This window comes from Eleutherodactylus coqui, chromosome 10, assembly GCF_035609145.1.
Source record: "Eleutherodactylus coqui strain aEleCoq1 chromosome 10, aEleCoq1.hap1, whole genome shotgun sequence".
Lineage (NCBI taxonomy): Eukaryota > Metazoa > Chordata > Amphibia > Anura > Eleutherodactylidae > Eleutherodactylus > Eleutherodactylus coqui.
This window is the reverse complement of record NC_089846.1, coordinates 52830198-52853170: the sequence shown is the minus strand read 5'-3', so window position 1 is coordinate 52853170 and position 22973 is coordinate 52830198. Positions and strand designations below refer to the sequence as shown.

General features: G+C 44.1%; 1 protein-coding gene across 3 annotated transcripts; it reads right to left on the bottom strand.

Moving 5' to 3' along the window:
* Positions 1–237: 237 nt before the first annotated feature.
* Positions 238–22929, bottom strand: NUP62CL (nucleoporin 62 C-terminal like). Of its 3 annotated transcripts, none has more exons than XM_066580995.1 (12): positions 22851–22929; positions 20791–21117; positions 18321–18568; positions 16938–17057; positions 15793–15900; positions 13787–13856; positions 6170–6317; positions 6036–6085; positions 3724–3858; positions 3065–3176; positions 2197–2263; positions 238–416 (listed from the first exon to the last, which is right to left on the bottom strand). In XM_066580995.1, the coding sequence occupies exons 2-12, from the start codon at positions 21108–21110 to the stop codon at positions 325–327; spliced, it is 1470 nt and encodes a 489-aa protein (XP_066437092.1). In that variant the 5' UTR covers positions 21111–21117; positions 22851–22929; the 3' UTR covers positions 238–324. The 3 variants fall into 3 exon arrangements, with proteins under 3 accessions (XP_066437092.1, XP_066437094.1, XP_066437093.1); XM_066580997.1 differs by having other exon boundaries at positions 6170–6314; XM_066580996.1 differs by lacking the exon at positions 22851–22929 and adding an exon at positions 22572–22593.
* Between the last annotated feature and the right edge of the window lie 44 nt (positions 22930–22973).

The following is a 22973-nucleotide window of genomic DNA, read 5'->3' as shown; positions in this document are numbered from 1 at the left end:
CATTTCTTCTATCACACCCCCGTATCCGGGTAATTTATGCCACACCAAGACTACATCTAGAAAGAGGTTTGGTAAAAAGCCGCTGCCAAATCATAGGCTTGCTTTTTGGCAAGTCCGTTTTCAGAAATTAGACTGATATCTAGGATTAGGTAAAACTTGGCTGCACGGTGCCAGCTGATTGGTTTAAAGGGTTGCATTATATAGCTCAGCTGAGGTAAAAAAAAAAAAAAACAAACATCACAAAAAAAAAATTTATTTAAACAAAGCAAAAAAATTCCAACCAAGCACATACATATATAGTACATATTGTTTAATCCATTTAGCTCAGTCAAATGTAATGGAAAATCCCCTCTCTTGTTCCTTCCTCCGACTCTCACATTCCTTTGCAACTTGCTCCACTTTTCTTTGAAGAAGAGCTACAGGGAGAAAGTGAACAGTAAATGACATCAGAAAATCAAGATCTGATCCAATGAAAAAAATTCCTTCGTTAAAGGGGTTGTCTTTTCTAGCCAGTTTGCTGCAGGAAGCAGACAGCTCCGTACATTGCGCTGTGGCCCGAGTTGACCCTGCAGGCCAAGTCCTAATAAAGGGAATGGGATTCAGCCAGTAGTGCCAGACCACTGCGCAATGTACGGAGCTGCCTGCTTCATGTAGCAAAACAGCAGAGGTGGGAAAATCTCTATAGCACACGGCCTCTTTAAAATGTACCTACAATCAATGCAGCAATAAGGAAAGAAAAAAAGAGGGGGGGGGGGAATCATTTCAAATTTCCACCTTCAATGTGACCCGTTATCTGTACAATTTAAATTGACAAACAAGCTGAAATATTTCAGGGTGGAAATAAATAGTGTATTTGCATAAATGTGAGCCCCCTCTTATATTTGGGGTGTGGTTGTGTTTAGCCAATCACATATGAACGCATGATAAATAGTAGTCAGCACTCCGCTGCTGTCATTTACAGGGATTCTCATTTCCCCCATATAGAGTTCATCTCCTCTAGGAAGATTTTCCTGTCATTTTCTTCTCATGGCCCCGTAAACAGCTTACTGCACATCAAAAGGAATCTGATTGTTGGAAGGCATCAAGTCGGGAGAAGGGGACCAAAAATTTTATTTTAAGACATTACATCTACCATGGAACATCGTGAAGACATCAAGAAATGGATTACATCTGGCACAACAGTGACATTACCAAGAACTGGACGTCCTTCAAAAATTGATAAGACCAGAAAAAAAATTGGTGCTGGAGGCTGCCAAGAGGCCGACAGCAACATTAAAGGAGCTGCAGGAATTTGTGGCAAGTACTGGTTGTGTAGTGCATGTGACAATCATCTTCTATATTCTTCATATGTCTGGGCTGTGGGGTAGGGTGGCAAGAAAGAAGTCTTTTCAAAGAAAGACATCCAAGCCCGGCTGTGTTTTGCCAAAACTTCTATCAAATCTGCTAAAAGTATGTAGGAGAACGTGTTGTGTTTAAAGAGACCGAAGGGGAACATTTTAGGCATAATTTCAAAAGGTATGTTTGGCACAAAGCCAACGCTGCGCATCACCCAAAGAACACCATACCCACAGTAAAGATGGCAGGGGTGGCATTATGCTGCTGGAACTTTAAGTCAAAGTGGAGAGAATTATGAACAGTTCCAAATATCAGCTCATTTTGACACAAAACCTTCAGGCCTCTGCTGTAAAGCTGAAGAGGAATTTCACCTTTCAGCACAATGACCCCAAAGCAGACCTCCAAAGACACAAAAGAATGGCTTCACCAGAAGATCAAGGTTTTGGAATGACCCAGCAATAGCACCGACCTTGATTGTGTGTCAGGTTTATTACCAGTTTTATTATATTATTTAATAAAGGCTATATTGTAAGAGATAAGGATCTCCACAGTGAAAGACTGATCTAGTAAACGGGCTGATTCTTCTGCCACAGTGATAAATAAGCAGTTTGAAGAGGAGCAGCATCAGCTGCCTGGGTTGTGCTATATCTACATCCGTCTTATGCCTGCCACATGTACAACCGCCGAAAGGTGAGCAGCTCATCTATTGACAGTTTCCATTTCTCTATGTTGGGTTCACTCCACTTTGTCGCGCCATGGTATTCTTTTCTACATAGTACTAAATTCAAGACATTCAGAAGACATCCTTTCCCACGGAGACCAGGGTTCACTATAGCAAGAATGGTTCTTGCAACAACTCACCTGAATTCTGGTCAATCCACTGCAATGAATCCACATGAGCATTCAGGATTTTACAGATCTGCTGGAGCTGTTAATGCAAAATACACAATGTATTAAATGTCAGTTTAACGAGAGGAATCGCCCTCTTGTTCCAATCATTAACAGGCGAAGCGACCAGTCTGTTGATTTACTAATCCTACATGTAATCTATTCAAATGCAGTAAATTAGCATACACATGCAATGATGAAACATTAAGCTGTAAAGCCCCATTTACACGCAAAGAGGATCACTCAAAAGACAGTTTGAGTGACAGTTTGGAGCGAACATTTTCAATAGCTACTTATGGGCACTAATGCCCATTATTAGCTTCATTTGCATTTAAATGAAGCTCTCTTTGCATAAAGTTCTATTCGCTGTATGCAGATAACAGCAGGTGGTCTGTTATCTGCAAACTCATGCAGTCCCTGCTTTCAGCTGGGCGGCCGAACGATGGTTTTTATGCTGAACTAAAAATCATCATTTGGCCGAAAAGCTAACGGCGGCAGTATTTACACGCAATGATTATCGCTCAAAAGACATTGATTAAACACATTTTGATCGATCATCGTTGTGTGTAAATGGGCCCTTAGCTTGTAAAATGTCGGGACGACAACATCAGCGGAATTTGTACCATTTGATTAAATAGGATCCAGTGTCTAACCACCAGTAGCGATTATCAGTAACGCCTTTACATATATATTGGCCAAATCAATAATTTTGCTGGGGCAGGCGGCCCATGTAATGTGCATATAGGGGGCCCCCTTGATGGTGGATGTTACTTTGGCAACGGCATGTCCACTCACTGGGGGTTATTAAGAGATCGTTGGAGATTTGTGTCTAACTACTCACTGGATTACTGGCATCTCCAGGACCGGCTGTTGTGTTCAGATGTTCTATAACGTCCTTTAAATCCTGGGCCATTCGCTTCAGTTGAGCGTCAATGTTCTCTGCTAGCTTGTATCTGTTGGCAAAAGTAAAAATGAAAGCACCAGAATCTAATATATGGCACATTATAATAAAAAAGTCAAAATCACATTATTAACCCTTTCAAGGTCAAGGGCCTTCAGATCATCTCAGCTTTTGGAATGATACATTCTAAGAATTTTATAGTAGGTTTATAAAAGACTTTGTACCACCGATGGGGAATATAAAGAGAATGCATCACTTACTGGGGAGCTGTTTTACAGCGGACCAGATACAATATACAGAAGCAAATCTGTTGACTTCTGTCAGAGACTGTTCTACGACATGTGCAGAGGGGTATATAAACTGTGACCATTAATCCCCCACAATATAATCTGCATGTAATGTGGGTGCTTAGTATCCAACGACTTCTGGGGAAATACTCTGTGGATATCTTCCACTATGTCCGGACTCATCCCATTTCCATACCGTACCCAATTCCAAACTCTACCTTCAAAAGGTTAGAGAAAATAATCTAAGTGCTTAATTTGCTTTCTCTACTACATCTCCAGAATATCCCGGCTCCCGATCCACCCAGAACTTACGTCTTCTCTCGCTCCTCATCTGCATGTTGTAAATAGATCGTTCCACTCTGTTCCTTAACGGATTCTTCCAGTGGGGTTAAAAGGTCCTCCAACTCTTTCTGCTGGGAAAGTATAAAGTCCAATTCTTGATCCAACCTAAAAGATATAAAACCCTACTAATGATTTGTTGGTAAACCATGGCCAAAAATAGTGGGGAAGGGGGAAAAAAGGAGGTAAACTATTTGAATGTTGGAGAACTTGTCAGACCTGGGCCAAAAGGCACACAGCTGTATTTTATTAAACGGACAGCAGAGGATCTCATTAGAGCCAATGCGGTTATTTACCTGCACGATTCTTCACACAGAATAGGTCCATGTAGAAAAGAGTTGTGGCATTTAATATTTGGTAGATGAAAACCGGACACGCAGAGTACAGAGTCCGTGTAGGTCGGACAGTACACAGACATGTGCCCATGGGTGCAACTGGCATCAGACGGCACAAGTTTTATAAGAGGTAATGAGCTAGAATACAATTACCTTCACTTTCACCAGTTCTTCTAACTCTGCCACATTGCATATAAATATCCTGTATATCATGGAGCATTTATTAACACCACCCAGGATCTAGTAGTACCTCTAAACACAGTACAGTGGATTTAATAATGCCGTTTAATTTTAAGACAACTTAAACAAGGCAGCCAGAAGATGCTCCACACTTATATGTGACAGGTCTGGTGCCTCTTGCTAGAAGTTAGACACCGAATTACACCAACTTTTGGTTGGCTTCTTATGTGCCAAACAACCGATGCATTTTAATGGGAACTTCTCACCTCCCTATGGCACCATAAACTAGGTTAGGGGAGAAGACAGAGTCAGGTGATGTATTTTTTAGTGTTCCCCTCTGAAGACTGCATGGCGCACAGAAATCTGACTCTTCAGGTTGCCATGCACACACTCTCCCACATACCGGTCCATTTAAAACTCCACTTAGCTGCACCCCCTTTTCTAGACCCTTTTAAAAAGCATCAAACACAATATAAAGGTGCACTCATAATGTTATTTTTCCATCACCCTAGCCATGTGAGGGCCTGTTTGATACTGGATGAGCCATGGTGTTTTATTCATTTTTTAAGAGGTGAAATGGTAAAACGCTAAGATAAAAAAAAAAATGCACACAATTTTTGGGTGCAGATTTCTTAGTTCAAAAACAAACAAACAAACAAACAAAAAACACAGAAAATCTATATGTTAACATTCCCTAGAGAACCTGTCCACTTTTTACTTTATTCATGAGTTACCAGCACAGTTATTCAGATTTGTAAAGTGCTGCCCTATCCTAGAGCGGAGGGCTTCTGTCCATAATATGGCCACTGATGGAGGGGCTTATGACCTGACCCATCCATCCATCCATGGTCTCCTTTGAATAACACTGCACACAGCATTGTGAATGCGCCGTCTAATATCGTGCATAGGGTTATTCATTGTTGGTCGCTGATTGATGGTTCAGGTCATGTGCCCCATCATCAGTAACTATATACAGAAGGGGGCGCCGTGCTGGCTAGGAGTTAGGCTATGCTCAAGGACGGAACGGCACATGTGAAGATTGACAATGTGCTGGTAAAAAAGACACAACTAAACAGTTTTCTGCTGCACCTATAGAAAACTAGCCAACCCTTTTAAGGGTTTAACAAATTAACAGATCCAAAAAAAGTTAATCTCTAGGACAATCAGATGGATCAAAGTGAGGAGCAGCTTGTAGCAGTAAAAGTCCATTTACACACAAAGATGATTGCTCGAAATTCTTCAGAAACTGAATGCTTTGAGTGATCATTTTGCATTAGGTACTAATGGATTAAACAGCCCTTTAGTAGCTAACTAGCTTCATTTGCCTGTGTTTAGAGAAGACCAGGTGGTCTGTTCTCTAAATACATCACTATTGTTCTTCAGCTGGACAGCAGCTGTTAAAGAACGTTATCAGTGCTGCCTGCGGAGAACTCCGCGTACGGTCCCCTCATCAGGGACGACAGATTTCTTGCTGACCTGAAGTCAGCGATGGACGAAAAGTGCACAATGGGCACACATTTACAGACAACGATTATAGCTCAAAAGATGGCTTTTGAGTAGGTTTTGAGTAATAATCGTTGAGTGTAAATGGGTCTAAAGTATACCAGCAGTATGTGGTCTTCTCTGCAGTCATATAAAAGCACTTTGCATTAAGGCAAACCGAGACTATTAACAACTGAAATAGTATGCAGCCCCTCCCAGAGGGAATCCAATGTAAGCCTGGCACCATGTATGGCAGAGTAAATAAAAGGAACATTTTCATTGTCTTACCTCTTCTGATCCAATTTGACCTTCTCCATCTCTCTATGTAACGCAGTGATCTGAGAGCATTAAGTATTTTGGCATTAGATTGCTACAAAGGCCATCAACATTCACAACAGCTTCTAAAAGTGTTCGTCACTCACCCTTTCCCCGTTTTGAATGAGCGTTCGGTCCCAGGCGTTGACTTGTGTAGCCTGCTGTAAAAAATGCTTTTCTTGATCCTCAAGCTCCAAACTCCACTTGTTGATGAGGTTTTCCAGTTGAGCGTAGGTCATAACAGAAGGAGCGCTGCTGTAAGCAAGAGAACATTACATGACGGGGTGACCAATCCCATGGTATATAATGTATGACAACCATTACATGACCAAGAGTCATTGATGCTCCAGGGTCCAGAGCACATTCTGCAGTTCTAGTATCAGCTTCTAGTGACCTAGCTATAGGAGGACTTGTTCTTTGAGGGTCGAGTTCTATTTCTCAACAGTACCATATGATGTATTGAAAGACTTAAAGGGGTTGTACGAACTTTTTGGATTTTTTCTATTGACATGAGGAAAGGTTATCAATAGATGATGGGTGGGTTGTCCACCATTTTAGATCCCCAACGCAATTGTCTCTATGGGCAGCGTAGAAAGCAGATCACGCTGACCCCAGTGAAATGTCCAGAACACCACTTTTAAATTTGTCTAAGTGTTGCGATGTGGGGTGAAATCAAAAATCAAGAAAAAAAACAAAACTTTTTTTGATGAGGGTTGGTCGTTTTTATACAGTAAAAACATGTCCTTATGGCCCCCTGCACATGGGCAGAAATTCCCACCCGTGCCCGCCTGCATAGGATTACATAACAAAACGCAATCCTATGCAGACGGCCATCATTTGTCCGCGTGAAAACACGTGCGGAAAACAAATTGCGGCATGTTCTATTTCTGTGCAGGTCTCGCAGAGGCCCGCACAGAAATGTCACTCCCGATGCGCCGTCTCCGCTCTGCGCATGCGCTGACTGGGAGGCAGCTGACACATCACAGAGCAGATCGGACGCGGAAGGTGGTGAGCCGCACTGGTCACTGCAGGGGTGCAGGCTGGGTTCCGCTACATCCGACCTGGCCGTCTGCAGACGGCCTATTCTCTGGGTCGGTACCATTGATGCGTCAGGTCTAACTATATCTGTACTGTTATGATGTGAATAAACCAGAAATGTATTACAGAATGACCAACATGGAGTCAGAGTCAGACTCAAATACATCTGCATGCATGCAACTTCTCGTTATAACCAATTTGGAGCAGGACAGTGAACTCATCCGGAAAAAGATATTATTCCCATAACCTCATCATTCCAATTTTTGTGTGTGTTTTTTTTGTTTTTTTTAATGCTGCAAAGACTGAAAAGTTTTTTAAATCTTAATATTCTTATTTTAATAACTTACATTTCTTTTCTCTTATTTTTACTGTAGTCCCTACAGGAGACTTGAATTTGAGACTGTCTGATTGCATATACAGTACAACACAATACTAAAGTATAGCATTATACTAGCTTTTTTTTTGTAACAGGTTTCCTATTTGAATTGCTCCAGGCACGTCTTAGCAGGCAAACATTCATGGCAGCCCTAGGGGCCTTCACAGGGCGGCCATGATACCCAGATGGCACACCGTGATCCTATCTCTGTGAGGCTTTTGGGGACATTTAAATCCATCGTGAAATTTAAATTCCACAGTCAGAATTGCCAGAGGCATTTAAAGGGTTAACAGAGATGAGCGAGCACCAAAATGCTCGGGTGCTCGTTACTCGAGTCGAACTTTCAGTGATGCTCGAGAGTTCGTTTTGAGTAACGAGCCCCATTGAAGTCAATGGGCGACCCGAGCATTTTTGTATATCGCCGATGCTCGCTAAGGTTTTCATTTCTGAAAACCTGGGAAATTCAAGAAAGTGATGGGAACGACACAGAAACGGATAGGGCAGGCGAGGGGCTACATGTTGGGCTGCATCTCAAGTTCCCAGGTCCCACTATTAAGCCACAATAGTGGCAAGAGTGAGACCCCCCCACCCCACCCCCCGCACTGTCAGCATAAAGATCGTTCTCCTCTGCCACAGCTGTAACAGCTGTGGCAGAGAAGAACGATGTTAGCCCATTGAATTCAATGGAGCCGGCAATACAGCTGGCTCCATTAAAAGCAATGGGCTGCCGGCGATCGCGGGATGAATTGTCGGGAAGGGCTTAAATATATAAGCCCTTCCCTGCAATTCATCCAGAAATGTCCGGCAGAACGATGTTAGCCCATTGAATTCAATGGAGCCGGCAATACAGCTGGCTCTATTGAAAGCAATGGGCTGCCGGCGATCGCGGAATGAATTGTCGGAAAGGGGTTAAATATATAAGCCCTTCCCTGCAATTCATCCAGAAATGTGTAAAAAAAAAAAAAAAAAAATTATATATATATATATCACACACACACATATACATATATGCATATATATACACACTCACCTGGTCCCGGCAGACGGCAGTCCTCCTGAACTGCTCTGAACAGCTGTGAGTAGTATTCAGCAGCGATGTTAGCCCATTGAATTCAATGGAGCCGGCAATACAGCCCGCTCCATTGAAAGCAATGGGCTGCCGGCGATCGCAGGATGAATTGTCGGGAAGGGCTTAAATATATAAGCCCTTCCCTGCAATTCATCCAGAAATGTGTAAAAATAAAAAAAATATATATATATATAGACACACCTGGTCCCGGCAGACGGCAGTCCTCCTGAACTGCTCTGAACAGCTGTGAGTAGTATTCAGCAGCCGGGGATTTAAAATCCCCACCTGCTGAATGAGCTGCCTCTAATTGGTCACAGCCTGACCAATCAGAGGCAGATTCCACTCACACACCCATTCATAAATTTATGAATGGGTGAGTGACTGCTGCCTCATCTGATTGGTCCCGCTGAGCCAATCAGAGGCAGTCACACACCCATTCATAAATTCATGAATGGGTGTGTGAGTGGAATCTGCCTCGGATTGGTCAGGCTGTGACCAATTAGAGGCAGCTCATTCAGCAGGCGGGGATTTTAAATCCCCGGCTGCTGAATACTACTCACAGCTGTTCAGAGCAGTTCAGGAGGACTGCCGTCTGCCGGGACCAGGTGTGTCTATATATATATATTTTTTATTTTTACACATTTCTGGATGAATTGCAGGGAAGGGCTTATATATTTAAGCCCTTCCCGACAATTCATCCCGCGATCGCCGGCAGCCCATTGCTTTCAATGGAGCGGGCTGTATTGCCGGCTCCATTGAATTCAATGGGCTAACATCGTTCTGCCGGGACAAGGTGAGTATATTTTTTGTTTTACTTTTTACACATTTTAGGATGATTTTCAGGTAAGGGCTTATATTTTTAAGCCCTTCCCGACAATTCATCCCGCACTCGCCGGCAGCCCATTGCTTTCAATGGAGCCGGCTGTATTGCCGGCTCCATTGAATTCAATGGTCAGTGCTCGTTTAATCGAGACGAGTACCGCGTGGTGCTCGTCTCGAGTAACGAGCATCTCGAGCACCCTAATACTCGAACGAGCATCAAGCTCGGACGAGTATGCTCGCTCATCTCTAGTTAACAGCCACGATTGGTGTTCTCTTTGATCGTGGGTGTCTGCTGTCACAGACAGCAACTACCCATCGTTCATGGAGCAGGCGTATGCTGTTGACGTCAACGTACATCCCAACTGCACGAGGCATGTGCTGGTAGGATGTATATATCTGTACGGCTGACGGCAAAGGGATAAAGATAGCAGCAATAGAAAGGGAAATTCCACCCAAAGGTTAGCTGACAAACTGTATTACATTTCAGCTTTTAAAGTGCATGGATCAGGTATGGTTGTTACTGAATCACTATACTGCAATAAACCATTTGTATATTACCACCAAAACTAACTAGGGTAACACCCAGTCTCTACCCCAAGTCAGACATTACATGGAGGTATCCTGTGTCTAATGGGACATTTAGATCATCGTTCAAATTCCCGCGCTGCAGCTGGGATCTAAACGCTAGTCGTCCTGTGTAAATGCATGCAGAGACTGAATGAGAATAGTTCAGTTCAGTTTCTTCATGCTGAAAACTGAACAATGAGTCATTCAGTATAAACAGCAGACGTTTACTACCGAACAACTGTCCGTTTCCAATGAATGGAGGCGGGGGGGGGGGGGGGGGGGCGGGGAGAATGCTCCCTGGCCCGCTCTGCCTCCATCGCTTTCAGCGATACTCGCTACTGTATAACAGCACAGCAGTGAGCATCAGTGGGACGAGTATCAAGCATCATTTGCCCAACAGCTCGTCCAGTCCAAAAGGGGGCATTGAGCAGTACGTTGCCAACAGTTCATCATCTAAAGTCTGACAGCTGAATGGCACAGCAATCAACATTCATTACCGGCAAAAGGTGCAGGTGGTCAACTTCACCTATGGTGACTGTTGCAGGAAATTAATGTGGCATTACATGGCACCCACTGAGTGCTTTCAAATAGTTTACAGCAGGATTTGCTGATGTATAATTCAGACAGATGCTGCTGTATAGATATAACAGTGGCATTTGGTGCTCATATGCTCCTATATTAACCCCTTAATGACATGGCCTATTTTGGCGTTGAGGACCAAGCGATTTTTGGTATTTTTCCATCTCCATTTTTCAAAAGCCATAACTTTTTTATTTTTCCGTCGACGCGGCCGTATGAGGGCTTGTTTTTTGTGTGGCGAGGTGTAGTTTTTAATCGGTGCCACTTTTGGGTACATAGACTATCGTAAAACTTTAATTTTTTTATGATAACAGGGAGAGAAAACGCATCAATTCTGACAGATTTTTTTTTTAACAGCATTAATCATGCAGCATAAATGACACTAAATTTTTTCTGCGGGTCGGTACGGTAACAACGATACCAAAATTGTTATTTTTTTAGGTTTTTACACTTTTTTGCAATAAAAAGCCTTTTTTTGGAAATCTTTTTTTTTCTCTATAGCTGCATTCAAAGTCCTGTAACTTTTTTATTTTTCTATGTACGGAGCTCTATAAGGGCTTATTTTTTGGGAGACGAGCTGTAGTTTTTATTGGTACCATTTTGGGGAATGTACGGCTTTTTTGATCACTTTTATTGCATTTTTTGTGAGGCAAAATGCTAAAAATTAGCATTTTGCCTCTGTTTTTTAGCGTTTTTTTTTACGCTTTTTGTTGTACAAAATAAAAAGCATGTTCAACTTTTTGAACACGTCGTTACGGACGCGTCAATACCAAATATGTGGGGTTTTAATTTTTTTTTTACCTTTTTTTATGCTAATATTAGAAAAAGCATTAAATAGGGAGTTTTTTACATTTTTTTTTTTACATTTTTCTTTTCTTTACACTATTTCAGTCCCTCTGAGGGACTTGCAGCACTATGCCTATGATCACTGTCATAAGGCATGGCAGAGCTACTGCTCTGCCATGCCTTATCACTTATACAGTGATCATAGGCATAGGCAATACAGGACGCCAGTCTCTGGCGTCCTGTTGCCATGGTGACAGGCCGGCCGGAGACACAGAGGGAGCGCGATCCCTCTGTGAACTCTTTCCCAGGGAAGGGGTTAACAGCGGGGGGGGGGGGGGGGGGGGGGGGCGCGCATCTCCAATGCCCCCCCGCTGTTGCAGCGGGACGCTGGCTGTGACGGACAGCCGACTCCCGCTGTGGGATAGCGCAAGGTCAGTCATGATCTCGCGCTATCCCGATGACGTACCGGTACGTCATTTTGCGCGAAGTTCCAGGCTCCCATGACGTACCGGTACGTCATGGAGCGGGAAGGGGTTAAAAAGAAATAATAAAATACACCACATGGTATACTAGTAAGGCACTAAAGTGTTTTTTGGTAACTCTGACATTATCTTGGATGAGCTCGATAATTAAATCATAAGGCTTGTGTTTGCAATATGTTATAGCAGGTAATCATGAGCCTGCAGTACAGTATGCAGATGAGGGGCGCTTTACACAGGACCACAATCCTCTGAATATTCTCGGCAGAGGAGTACGAACGACTGTCTGCTTTTACACAAACCAATTGTTTACTTGTTTAATTTCCCAGTTGCTGAATCAAACACCTCCAGGCAAGTTATTAGCTAATCGTTGCAAGAAACGATTGCCCATTTACACAGCATAATCAGCCACTGACTATTTTTAGGTGTATTGAAACTAAGTAAATAAATTCTCATGTCGATCATTTGGTGGCATTTACAGGGAACAACCGCTGCTTACATTCACCATCAATGTATTCAGACGATAGTTGTCCTGTGCAAAACCACCCTGAGTTATCAAGAGAACTTAATCAACTAAGTGTGTCAATATTTAAAACCTCCCCATAAGAGGCTACATTCAGGCGATAATCTTATGGGGTTTTGTGCGTTGTGATGCAAAAATATATGATCTCCATTCTTTTGAACGGACTTATTCACTTGAGCGATTTTTTTCCCTTGCGGTAATGCTCAGAGAATATTAAGAAAAAAACAAAACAAAAAAAAAAACAGCATGTTCTATCTTTTGGCGTTCCCTCCGATCGCCAGGCCCATTTGTTTTCAATGGGACCTTTAAAAACATCACACGACTCGCATGCCATGCAAGATGCATGAGTGTGTGATATGTTTTGCACCGAAATCAATGGAAATTACTTGCGATCCTCTGACGCGCATGAAACATGTACCAGAGGGTCATAAATTTCACAAAAGTGATGAAGAGTTTTTTGTAAGCAAAACCACCTTGCAGCGGCATGAAAGTTATGCTTGCAAGCGTGATGTCCATATAATGCTTATACGTGTGAATGCAGCCTAAGGCCTCCCTGACACAGGGCGTTTTATACAGCGTTTAGCGCTGCCTTTTCAGCCCAGCGCTAAACGCTGTACAACACTCCCATTCATTTCAATGGGGCTGCTCACACAGGGCTGAAAACGCAGCGCCTCCCAACGCTGCGCTTTGACAGCGATGCATGTTCTATTTTGGGGCGTTTTCAGCCCTGCGTCGCCCATTGAAATGAATGGGCAGTGGTTTTAGCACTGCTAAAAACGTGGCAACACTTGGTGCCGCGTTTTTGGCAGCGTTAACCGCTCGCCGATTTTCAGGGTGAGGGCTTGCAATAGAAGCCCTACCCCGAAAAACAGTCCCAGCGGGCTAGAGAGAGAGAAAAAAAAAATAATACTCACCTAGCCGCTGCAGTCCGGGTCGCGGCCGCTGATTTCTGCCGCTGATCCGGGCTTCCTCGGCACTCCCAAGTCTATTGCCTGAGGTCAGGTTTGAGAACCCCGCCTCCGGCAATAGGGTGCTGTGATTGGTTGTCTGTGCTTGCTCATTGCCCAATCACAGCCCTTCATTGACTGTCTCAGCCAATCAGCGCCGGCAAGCTCTGATTGGCTGAGACAGTCAATGAAGGGCTGTGATTGGGCATCAAGCAAGCACAGACAACCAATCACAGCACTCTATTGCCGGAGCCAGGGTTCTCAAACCTGGCCTCCGGCACTAGACTTGGGAGTGCCGAGGAAGCCCGGATCAGCGGCAGAGACCAGCGGCCGCGACCCGGACTGCAGCGGCTAGGTGAGTATTACTTTTTTTTTTTTCTTTTCAGCATTCTTGGCTGCGTTTTCAGCCGAGCTGAAAACGCAGCCAAAACGCTGGCATAAAGTATGCCAGCGCTGCTGAAACGGGGCAGAATCTGCAAACGCCCTGTGTGAGGGAGGCTTAAATGGGAGAGTGGGAGAACCAGCCTCCAGCACTTACCTTACAACTGTTGGTCCGGAAGTGATAGTTGGCACTACTACAGTAGCCTGGGGTTTATTAGCCAAGGGGGCTGCAAAAAAAACAAAACATATTTCTGTTTCAGCGCCTAGACGTACGTACGTGTGAATGAATGAATGTACATTTTTAAAGCTCTGCACATAGTATAATCAAATCCACTGAGCATTTACAGAACATCCAACTTGCTGTTTATAAAATATGAAATATATTTTTTTGCATGACATTTCTTACTTCAGAAGACTGAGAAACTGAAATCTGGGCCTTCAGTATATTCAGCCGTGCCCCAACTTAGAACCACTGAAAGTGTCCTTTTGGTGGGAACAATTCAAAACCATAGTTAATATTTTCAGCATCCCTATTAAGAGAGGAACCAAGTCCCAGAGAGCAGGGTGCAAATGAGGGAACTGACCTTAAAAATGTCCCAAATATTAGAGTCGGAAAGAAAACCGTCAACTTCATGTTCACCCCCTTCCCACTGCAGCCCTTTTAAATTTTCCATTCTCAATTTTTCATCCCCCCCTTACACAAAAAATAAAAAATCATAACTTGTCATTTTTGCAGCAACATAAACTTGCAAAGGGGAAAAAAGTGGAAAAAAATAAAAGAGTGCAATTTTGCCTGTTTTTGAGAGAGAAGGAGGGTAGCAGCTTCCATTGGAAATTGAAAAGGACATCTTCTAGAGGTCCGTACAATTTATAGTTTTATGTTATACTAGAAAAATGAAATACTTGCTGTCACCATCTTTCGTAGCCTTTCGTTTATCCAGCTGTGTGAAGGCTCATTGTTTGAGGACAATTAATTTTTATTGGGTGTCATTTTGGGGACATACAACATGACTGAGTGGTTCTTATTCAGTTTTAATTCTTTCTTTGAAGACCAAAAAACCAATTCTGATGGCATTCAGGATAAACGGTGCGATATTTTAAGAAATTTAACTTTTACAGAAGCAGCCGTACAAATTTTTTTGTGCTGACTGCTTCTGTACCATTCTCCATCTACTGGTTTCCCCAGCTACTGCTAATAGTTTAACTCCGCTCTCTATCACTCATCAGCTATATATCTTTCCCCAGTGTGGAAAATCCACAGCAAATTATGTATCAAAAACAGTGTCAAAATCCGCTGCGTTGGTGTGGATTTACAGCAAACTCCATCCAATCTACTGAATGGATGAAACCAGCTGTGAATCTGCACCAACGATGTGGTTTTTGACTTGGAAACGACGCAGACTTTGGTGCGGATCTTCCGCTGCGGAAAAGCTTCTCTATTTCCGCTGCATGTAAACGTACTCTTAGACTCTTCCGGGCTGCTGCAGTGTGCTCCCTAGCATGCAATAGGTATATGGCTCATTCAGCTTTGTAACCCCATTGTTGAATTCTTGGCGGCTTGTCAGAATGACCCTGGCCACGCTTCAGATTGTCCTTCTAGCCTTGGAACACCAACCTCTTATTTAGCTGTATGGATGGTGAGATTCTGTCTCGCCCCAGATCCTCTTTATAGCCTATAATGTCATTGCCTTGTATTGGCCAGCACCCCTCTCCCCCTAAATCCTAATGGGTTAAACTTATTAAGGATATGCTTCCTTACAGCAAAGTGGTTTGTCAACACCACACGCGTCCTCAAATTCCATAAAGTGTGGGCTTCATAATGTGACTCGGCAGCCATCCTTTCTCCTGAAGATTAGTCTTTTGCTCCCCCTCCCTTTTCTCCTCCACAGTGTTATTTACCCCTCTGGTTATTGTTCTACTTCATTATCTATCTCAGGTGTATTGCGCTGACCGCTTTGTTGATTGTTCAAGTGTTGGTGTCAGACTTTCACTACCTCCTACTTTATAACCCTCAGTAGGTTTCAGCACTGACTGTGTACCCTATGAATCTTCTGGTTTCTATCACAAAACTCGTAAAAAGAAATAGAATTTAACGTAAAAAAGAAAAAAAAAAAAGGAAATAGTAGTTGATCTGATATGTTCACAACATAAACGCAGTCCTACCTGAAGTTGTGGTTGGGATTGAGAAGAGAGATGCTGCGGGCGTGGTGAGACTGGCGCTCAGTCCCAGAGTGCTGGGTGCAGCTGTTGTAGTGGAGCTTAAAACTGTAACTGTCAGATGGGGCAAAGAGAAAAAAATAACCAGGTCAATTTACTATTTACTATGTACACCAAGACAAAACTCCCCATAATTACATAGCAGACAAGTGACAAATCAGGTTGCTCGGCAACAACTTAGACCAAATGTAAAATAACACCGTCAACTAATGCCCATTTACACGAGACGACCATTGGCTAAATGAGCGCACGAGCGGGTGATGTCAACGCTAGTTGTTTGCGCTTATGCAGAATGTTTAGACAGGCAGATCATTGCTTAGAATCGCTAACTTCTCGCTCAGCGCTTCACATTCTACATCAAACACTGCGCGGAAAGCGTTTAGACACAGCGAGAAGTGAGCGAACCAAGCAATGATTTTTTTGCTGGTTGAAACTTTGTTAGTTAGGCCTCATGTCCACGGGCAGATCGGAATCCAACCCTGCCCGCGATCGCACATACCTGTCCGGATCTTTTTTCTGTACTGCGGATGTGTGCGGAAGTGTCGGCCGGAGCACATGCGCAGTATAGTTGTTTTTTTTTCTTTTAAACTCCTGCTTTCCAGCGGAATCCGCAGTTTCAATGGAAGCTGTCGGCACGGAATCCGCACTAAAATGTTTACTTACATCCTGTACATTGTTCATTAACCCCTTAGCTGCATCCAACAGTACTTTCCCCCACACCTTATGACTACTAAACCCTTCCTACTACAATCATCTGACTACTGCAGTTTATGATAGTTACAGCAGCTGCAGTCCTGCAGGACGTAACTCCCAGGGTGTAGTCAGATGTGACATCGTTCACAATCTATACGTGGTGCTCTCAGTACAATTGCTTGACAGTCAACAACTCATATGCCAATGAGAGGGATAGGCAGTTTATTTTTCTGGTATATGGAGATATATTTGTATAACTGCCTCTAATTCATTCACTTATGAATAAAAACTCACAAAATACCGTTGAGATTTTTTTAAAAAAATCTGCTACTTTTTGCAAACCTTGTGGATGTGTTCATACACGCAATCATATGTCTATAAGATAGGAGCAAGGTTACCTTGTGCAGGTTCAGGAGGCTTTCCAAATAGGTTTGGATTCTGCGGGACTGGAGCAGCCTGCGCTGGTGCAGTGGTAGCAGTTGCAATGTTTGAAGTGAGGGGTGTTGGCATACAAAAAACTAGAAGAGTAAAAAGAAGGAGACAGATTCCTATGATACAAACGGTAACAAGGAGGGGTGGGGGTATCAAACCAACCTGTTTTCTTATATAAAAATCAAAGATTTGAGATTTTCCAATATGTGCAGTGGCAATTGCTTCCCTTTCTCTCAATCAGGGTAGGCAAATTACTGTAAATAGATAGTTTAGATTTTTTTCCATGACCTGCCCCTTTCATAGCCAAAGAGAGAATATAAAAAGTAGCAGCAGTAAGTAGTTAAATGAATTGGCTACCTGGCTGCTGGAATTTGCAAGGCTAAGGGTGCGTTCATACGGGTGAGAAAATCGAGTGAGTTTTGTGCATTGCAAGACGCACAAAAATACAACTTATTTGCACTGGGTGTATTTACATGGGCGATTTTTCTGTCCCAGCAATGCTTCTTTTTCCGTTTGAGTCTTGCATGAGACTAGAAGTTACAGATGTGCGGTCTCCTGAACATTGCATAGCATGCGGATGGGTCGCTGTGTGCTGTGCAATGCAAGCTGCACCTGAGAAGGTCAGGCACTTCCCTGTCACCAATGTGAATGGACCCGTAATCTAATTAACAGACCATTTCTTTATCCTGGCATTGTTTAAAGGGCCACTCCAGCAAATATATCTTTCCAACCTTGCCTCCCTCAACTGTCAACTTGCCTCTGTCACTCTCTGGAGGTCCCTAGTGCATATTGTATTCCCCTCCATGCAATGCAGTCTCCTGTCTGATGCTACTCATGCATCATCTTGATGTGGAAGTGAGAGCAACATCAATCCTATGATGCATTAGTACGGCATTTCGTGTTCCTTCTCTGCAACACTGCCATTACCATCTGTATTCACCTAAATAAGCTGCAGACCGCGAGTACACAGCCAACAGGATAAGCTGTGATCTCCTTCATTATAACTGTGACAGGAGCCTCCAATCATCATCAGCAACTGTGTTGGGAGTCGGCTGCATGTAACAGCATCACACAGACTGAGAAACTGACACATAACCTCAAGTAAATCCAAGCTGGCCAGAATACAGATCACATGACCATCTGATGAGAAAGGCCAGGAGGGATCTAGACACAAATGAATATATATCTATCTCACTGGAGTGGGTTTTTAAAGTGCCAGCTTAAAGGGGTTTTCCAGCTTAGAAAATCATGTTGCTCAGCTACTGATGTCCCATCCTGAGGATAAGTCATCAGTTTTGTTTTGAGCTGGAAAACCTCTTTAGCAACAAAAATTAAATGCCAACAGATACCTGGTGCTTGCACTGCATTGCTTGCTGCTTGAGTAGTAGCTGCTGCTGTAGTAGGGGGTACGGTTGTTGTTACAGCACCAGTAAAATTGAAGCCGCCGCCACCAGCAGCAGCAGGAGCGTTGGAAGGCGCTGGGTTGGGTTGAGCAACTGCAGCACCGAAAGAAAAACCGGAAGTCTGAGTGGCTCCACTGATCGTACTCCCAGGAGCAGGCTGCGCCACTCCGAGACCCAATTTAGGTACAGTATTCCTGAAAATAAAAAGATAAGCTGTTTATTCGCAAAAACAATATTAAGAAAAATTGAAATGAAAGTATGTATTTTCTGACAAGATTCAACAAAAGGGATAAATAGTGTGAAATGTTTATAAATTGGGCTGACCGATGTGGCGATGCCAAATTAGTCTTATGTGACGATTTGTAAAAGTTTTTCTTTTTCTTCTCTTTAATTCTTAGTAAATTTAAAAGACTAAAATTTGTTATACTTTTTTTTAGTCCTAAGGAACTTGAACTAACAATCCCCTGATTATCTGCACAGTATACTGCAATATTTCAGTACTGCAGTATATAATTTTGCAGGCATCCTATTAAGATGGCAGGTCACAGGCGTAATAGGGAGCCATTCATGACAGGCTTAGGGGCTCCAAAAAAACTCAAGTTACCATGGTATATGAATGGCAGCCTGCAAATTCTTTTTGAGTGGACCATTTGGGCGACAGAGGGCATCATTTCCCTCTATTAGGCCATTTAAAGAGAACTAATCATCAGTTATGAGCGCCATAAACTAGCTTATGGTGTTTATAAGGCAGGTTTCCTGGAGCTCAGGGAGGTATTTGTTATACTTGCCCAGCTCCCCAGCCCAGCAGTGTCACTTGAGGTGATTAGCGCAGATGGTGCGTACTCCCACAGCAATCAGTCCATGCTGAATTTCAGGGGTGACCGTGCTGGATCAGGGACTCCCTTGACTCCAAGGCACCTGCCATATGAGCACCAATACTTAGTTTATGGTGCTCATACCTGGTGACAAGTTCCCTTTAAATGCCACTGTCAAAACTTACACAATGGAATAACTGTGGAGATTCAAGTTCTCTTCGAACCCAGCAGCTGCAGCCAGATGTTAGCTGTCAAAGACAGCCGATACCTGCCATGTATAGCGCTTTCTAAGCTTGCAAGCCTGCTCTGCATAATGACACAGGACATCCATAAAATATTGGCACGCGGTGGATTAACCAAGTCTCAGTCTGGATACATTTCTGTTCTTGATGGAAAACCTCTGACTAGAAATTTGTTTAAAACATGGGGTGCTCCCAAACTTCTAGAAGGTACTGTATAATACACTGCACTATAGAAGTACTGCACTGTGGTAAATATTTAATCTCCTGATTGAGGATATCAAGTCCCCTAGTGGGGCTAAAAGGGGGAAAAATTGTTTTAGAAACAAAGATTCAAGAAGAAAACACCCTTTCCCACCCTTTACACCCAGTAAAAGCTCAAACTATAATATCATGTTATCCTACTCCATGAAGCTCATGAAAAATTAGGACCCACAATACCAAAATTGTTGATTTGCTGGTCATTTTAGCACATTGGGGGGGAAAAAAACAAAACGAAAACATGCACCACAAAATGCTACACACCAATGCATACCAAAACTATTTAAAAAGAAAACCTGTAACAGACCGAATTCCCACGGACAGATTATCGCAGCAGAAATCGCGGCCAGACACCCACCGCGAATCCCGCAGCAATGTCTGTCCATAGACATGCTAGGCTAAATGATTCTCCCCTGTCCACGAGCAGAAATCAACTGTGATTTTCTGCTAGCGAGGGAGAATCGCAGCATGTTCTATTCTGTGCGGAAAAATGCATGGGCGGCTTCCATTGCAGTCAATGGCTGCTTTCACATCTGTGGGGAGAGCAGGAAAAGGGAATCCCCTGGCCGAATGGATCCGTTTTATGACAAAAATGAACAGGGCCGAATGGACCCCACTGACTATAACGGGCTTCACCCGGTTTCCGCTCAGCCGCCGGACATTTTACCTGAAGAAAAAGCACTTTATGCAGTAATGTTTCTTCTGATATCTTGTACCGGATCTGCGACAGCACCCCCGACCGGAGATTCCAGCGCAGATGTGAAACCAGTCTTAATTCTTCTGTGTCTGTTACTTTTCCCACATTAAATCCTTTATATACCCGACTTAAGGTTCATGTATATATACTAGGCCAAGGCTTAAAAAAAAGATAGGGGGCTTAGTTCCACACCCAATGTGCTTCTATTATAAGGTATTGGACTTGTCTGACCTGCCTACCTGGACACAGACGACATGCACCCCTGCAATGTCTCTGACAAGCCCTTATGGGAATAGTCCCTCTTGGTATAACTCACATGTCCTAGTCCCTAACCTGCCCGTTTGACACTAGTGTAAAGGGATCATCATAAGAAAGTATTAGGAGCTTGATGATATTTGCCTTACCCCAACACCAAGCCTCCGGCAGATGTCGCAGCTGTCGGCTGTGCGCCAAAAGAGAACCCAGATGTTGGTGCAGCAGCAGCGGCGGCGGCGGCAGTGGTGGTGGGAGCTGGTGTGGCGAAAGAGAATAGTCCAGTAGGCTGATTTGGTTGTGGTGCTGTAGCCGCAGGAGTTTGTGTCGCTGCGCCAAAACTAAAGCCTGCGGATGGAGCAGCCGCACCGCCAAATGAAAAACCAGTAGCTGCTGTTGGTGCGGTGGTTTTTGGGGTCCCGAATGCGAAGCCACCAGCAGATGAATTCGTCCCAAAGTTAAAGCTGCTCATTTTGATCCTGCCAAACAAGAAACAGAAGAGTTATAGCGCTGGCATCACTACTGGCTCCAGTTACAGTACTAAGAATACAAACAGTGGAAGGATGACATTACACCGCATGACGTCTGTACGAGAAATGTATCCCCAGACACAATGGAGCCGCTGTTGAACAATATAAGGATGGGCTCACACTGTATTAGAAGGCCTCTCCTTTTCAGGGCTCTGTATGAATTACTGAAAATGGCCATCTGAAGCAGCCCTGGACGGGCTTTAAAAGGGTCGTCCGAATGTGGGCAATTACTTTAACTATAAGTATGACGGTGTTAAAATAAAAGCAGCCACACAGACTCGTTCCTCTTCCTGGTCTTTCTTGACAAATAGCTACCACCTAACCGATGCAGCAGTCATGTGCCGCTGTTCTGGCATCATGGCTTCCATGGGATGGAATGGGGAGGGTGTTCCCCCGGGATGGAATGGGGAGGGTGTTTCCCCGGGATGGAATGGGGAGGGTGTTTCCCCCCAGTACACTCCACTTAGGAGCTTTTAAAAGTTTTTCATTAAATTAATTAGTACCACTGAAAAATTCTGCTTGTGCCGCATAAAACAAGACCGCCACGTCAACGGAAAAATAAGTTACGAAGTAGGGAGGAAAAAAAAAAAAGGGCCCCGTCCTTAAGGGGTTTAAAAAAAAAAAAAAAAGTTTTAACCTCCACTTTCTAGTTTTTCTTCCCCAGAACGTTTAGGGGTTGTCTCACACAAGCATATGGTCGTAGCATGTTACGTGTGGGGGTTTTGCGCATGCAATAAGCTGTACCAATATCCCATAGGCAGCCATGTTGCCACTCACAAAACTGAGCAAAACACGTGCGCAAAAAAAACAAAGCATGTTTTATCTCCGCACGCACATACACGCCAGGATAGTGGATGGCGATTGGCGGCATGCAGGCAGCTTGCAACGTCACTGCATACTAGCTGCGTACCGCACGCTACCAGAAGACACTTGGGTGAGCGCAGCCTAAGGCCGCCTGCACACGGGCTGGTCGGACCCCACATGCGGGATCTGACGCGGTGCCCAGCAGGTGCCCCCAGCATACCTCTCGGGACGGCTTCACTTCTCTGCTGCGGATGTGCCGACCGGCGTATGTGAAGTAGAGGTGATGCCACACTGTCGCTATGGCGATGACACGGCTCCCGCGATCATTCTACAATGATGCAGAATAGCTGAGGGACAGACAGCTTACACTGACTTCAATGGAAGCCAGCAGCGTGTGGCCCGCACAGAATCGCGACCTACCACGATTTCGCCCCTGCGAGTGGAACATTGCAATCAATTTCCATTCGTGGGTAGGAAATGGCGTATTGCTGTAGCATGCTATGGGCAGAGTTTGCGGCAGAAGCAGACGCCCGCTCTGGATCCCGCAGTGCCAATCCGCCCGCCTGCAGGAGGCCGAAACCAGATCTCAAATTGATTACCTTTGTAATAAACAAACCCAACCAGTAGTTTTGTGTCCGCAGCTCCCACTATCCTATACGGCGCAGCTTACGCCACTACAGCGCCATTCGTGCAGGAGACGCAGGTGGTAAGATACGGCCAACACACATGTACACAGGCTACATACAGCAGGAGTGTCATGGCGGCACCGGCTGACAGCCCTCAGGAAACAAGCTGTGAGCACACGTTAGTCACACCCATGACCCTCCCTACATACCAGGGCGCCACTACCTACCGCAGGGGAACTAACCGTCACCTACCTCTGAGCGGCCGCACGGCTCCAGCAGCTACAGAAACCGCGCGCTGACGTCTCCTACGTCATAAACCACGTGATGCGGGAAGGCCCATAGGTGTCCTAAACAATGCCTGCACGCAGAGTGATG

What these genes read in the sequence shown, in the direction of transcription:
- NUP62CL (XM_066580995.1), bottom strand. Translation starts at nt 21,110, where the DNA reads ATGAGCAGCTTTAACTTTGGGACGAATTCATCTGCTGGTGGCTTCGCA. An exon ending in GCCTCCTGAACCTGCACAAG is followed by an intron (nt 15,901 to 16,937) that starts GTAACCTTGCTC and finishes CCCATCTGACAG; the next exon opens with TTACAGTTTTAAGCTCCACT. An exon ending in CTGGAGATGCCAGTAATCCA is followed by an intron (nt 2,264 to 3,064) that starts GTGAGTAGTTAG and finishes TTGCATTAACAG; the next exon opens with CTCCAGCAGATCTGTAAAAT.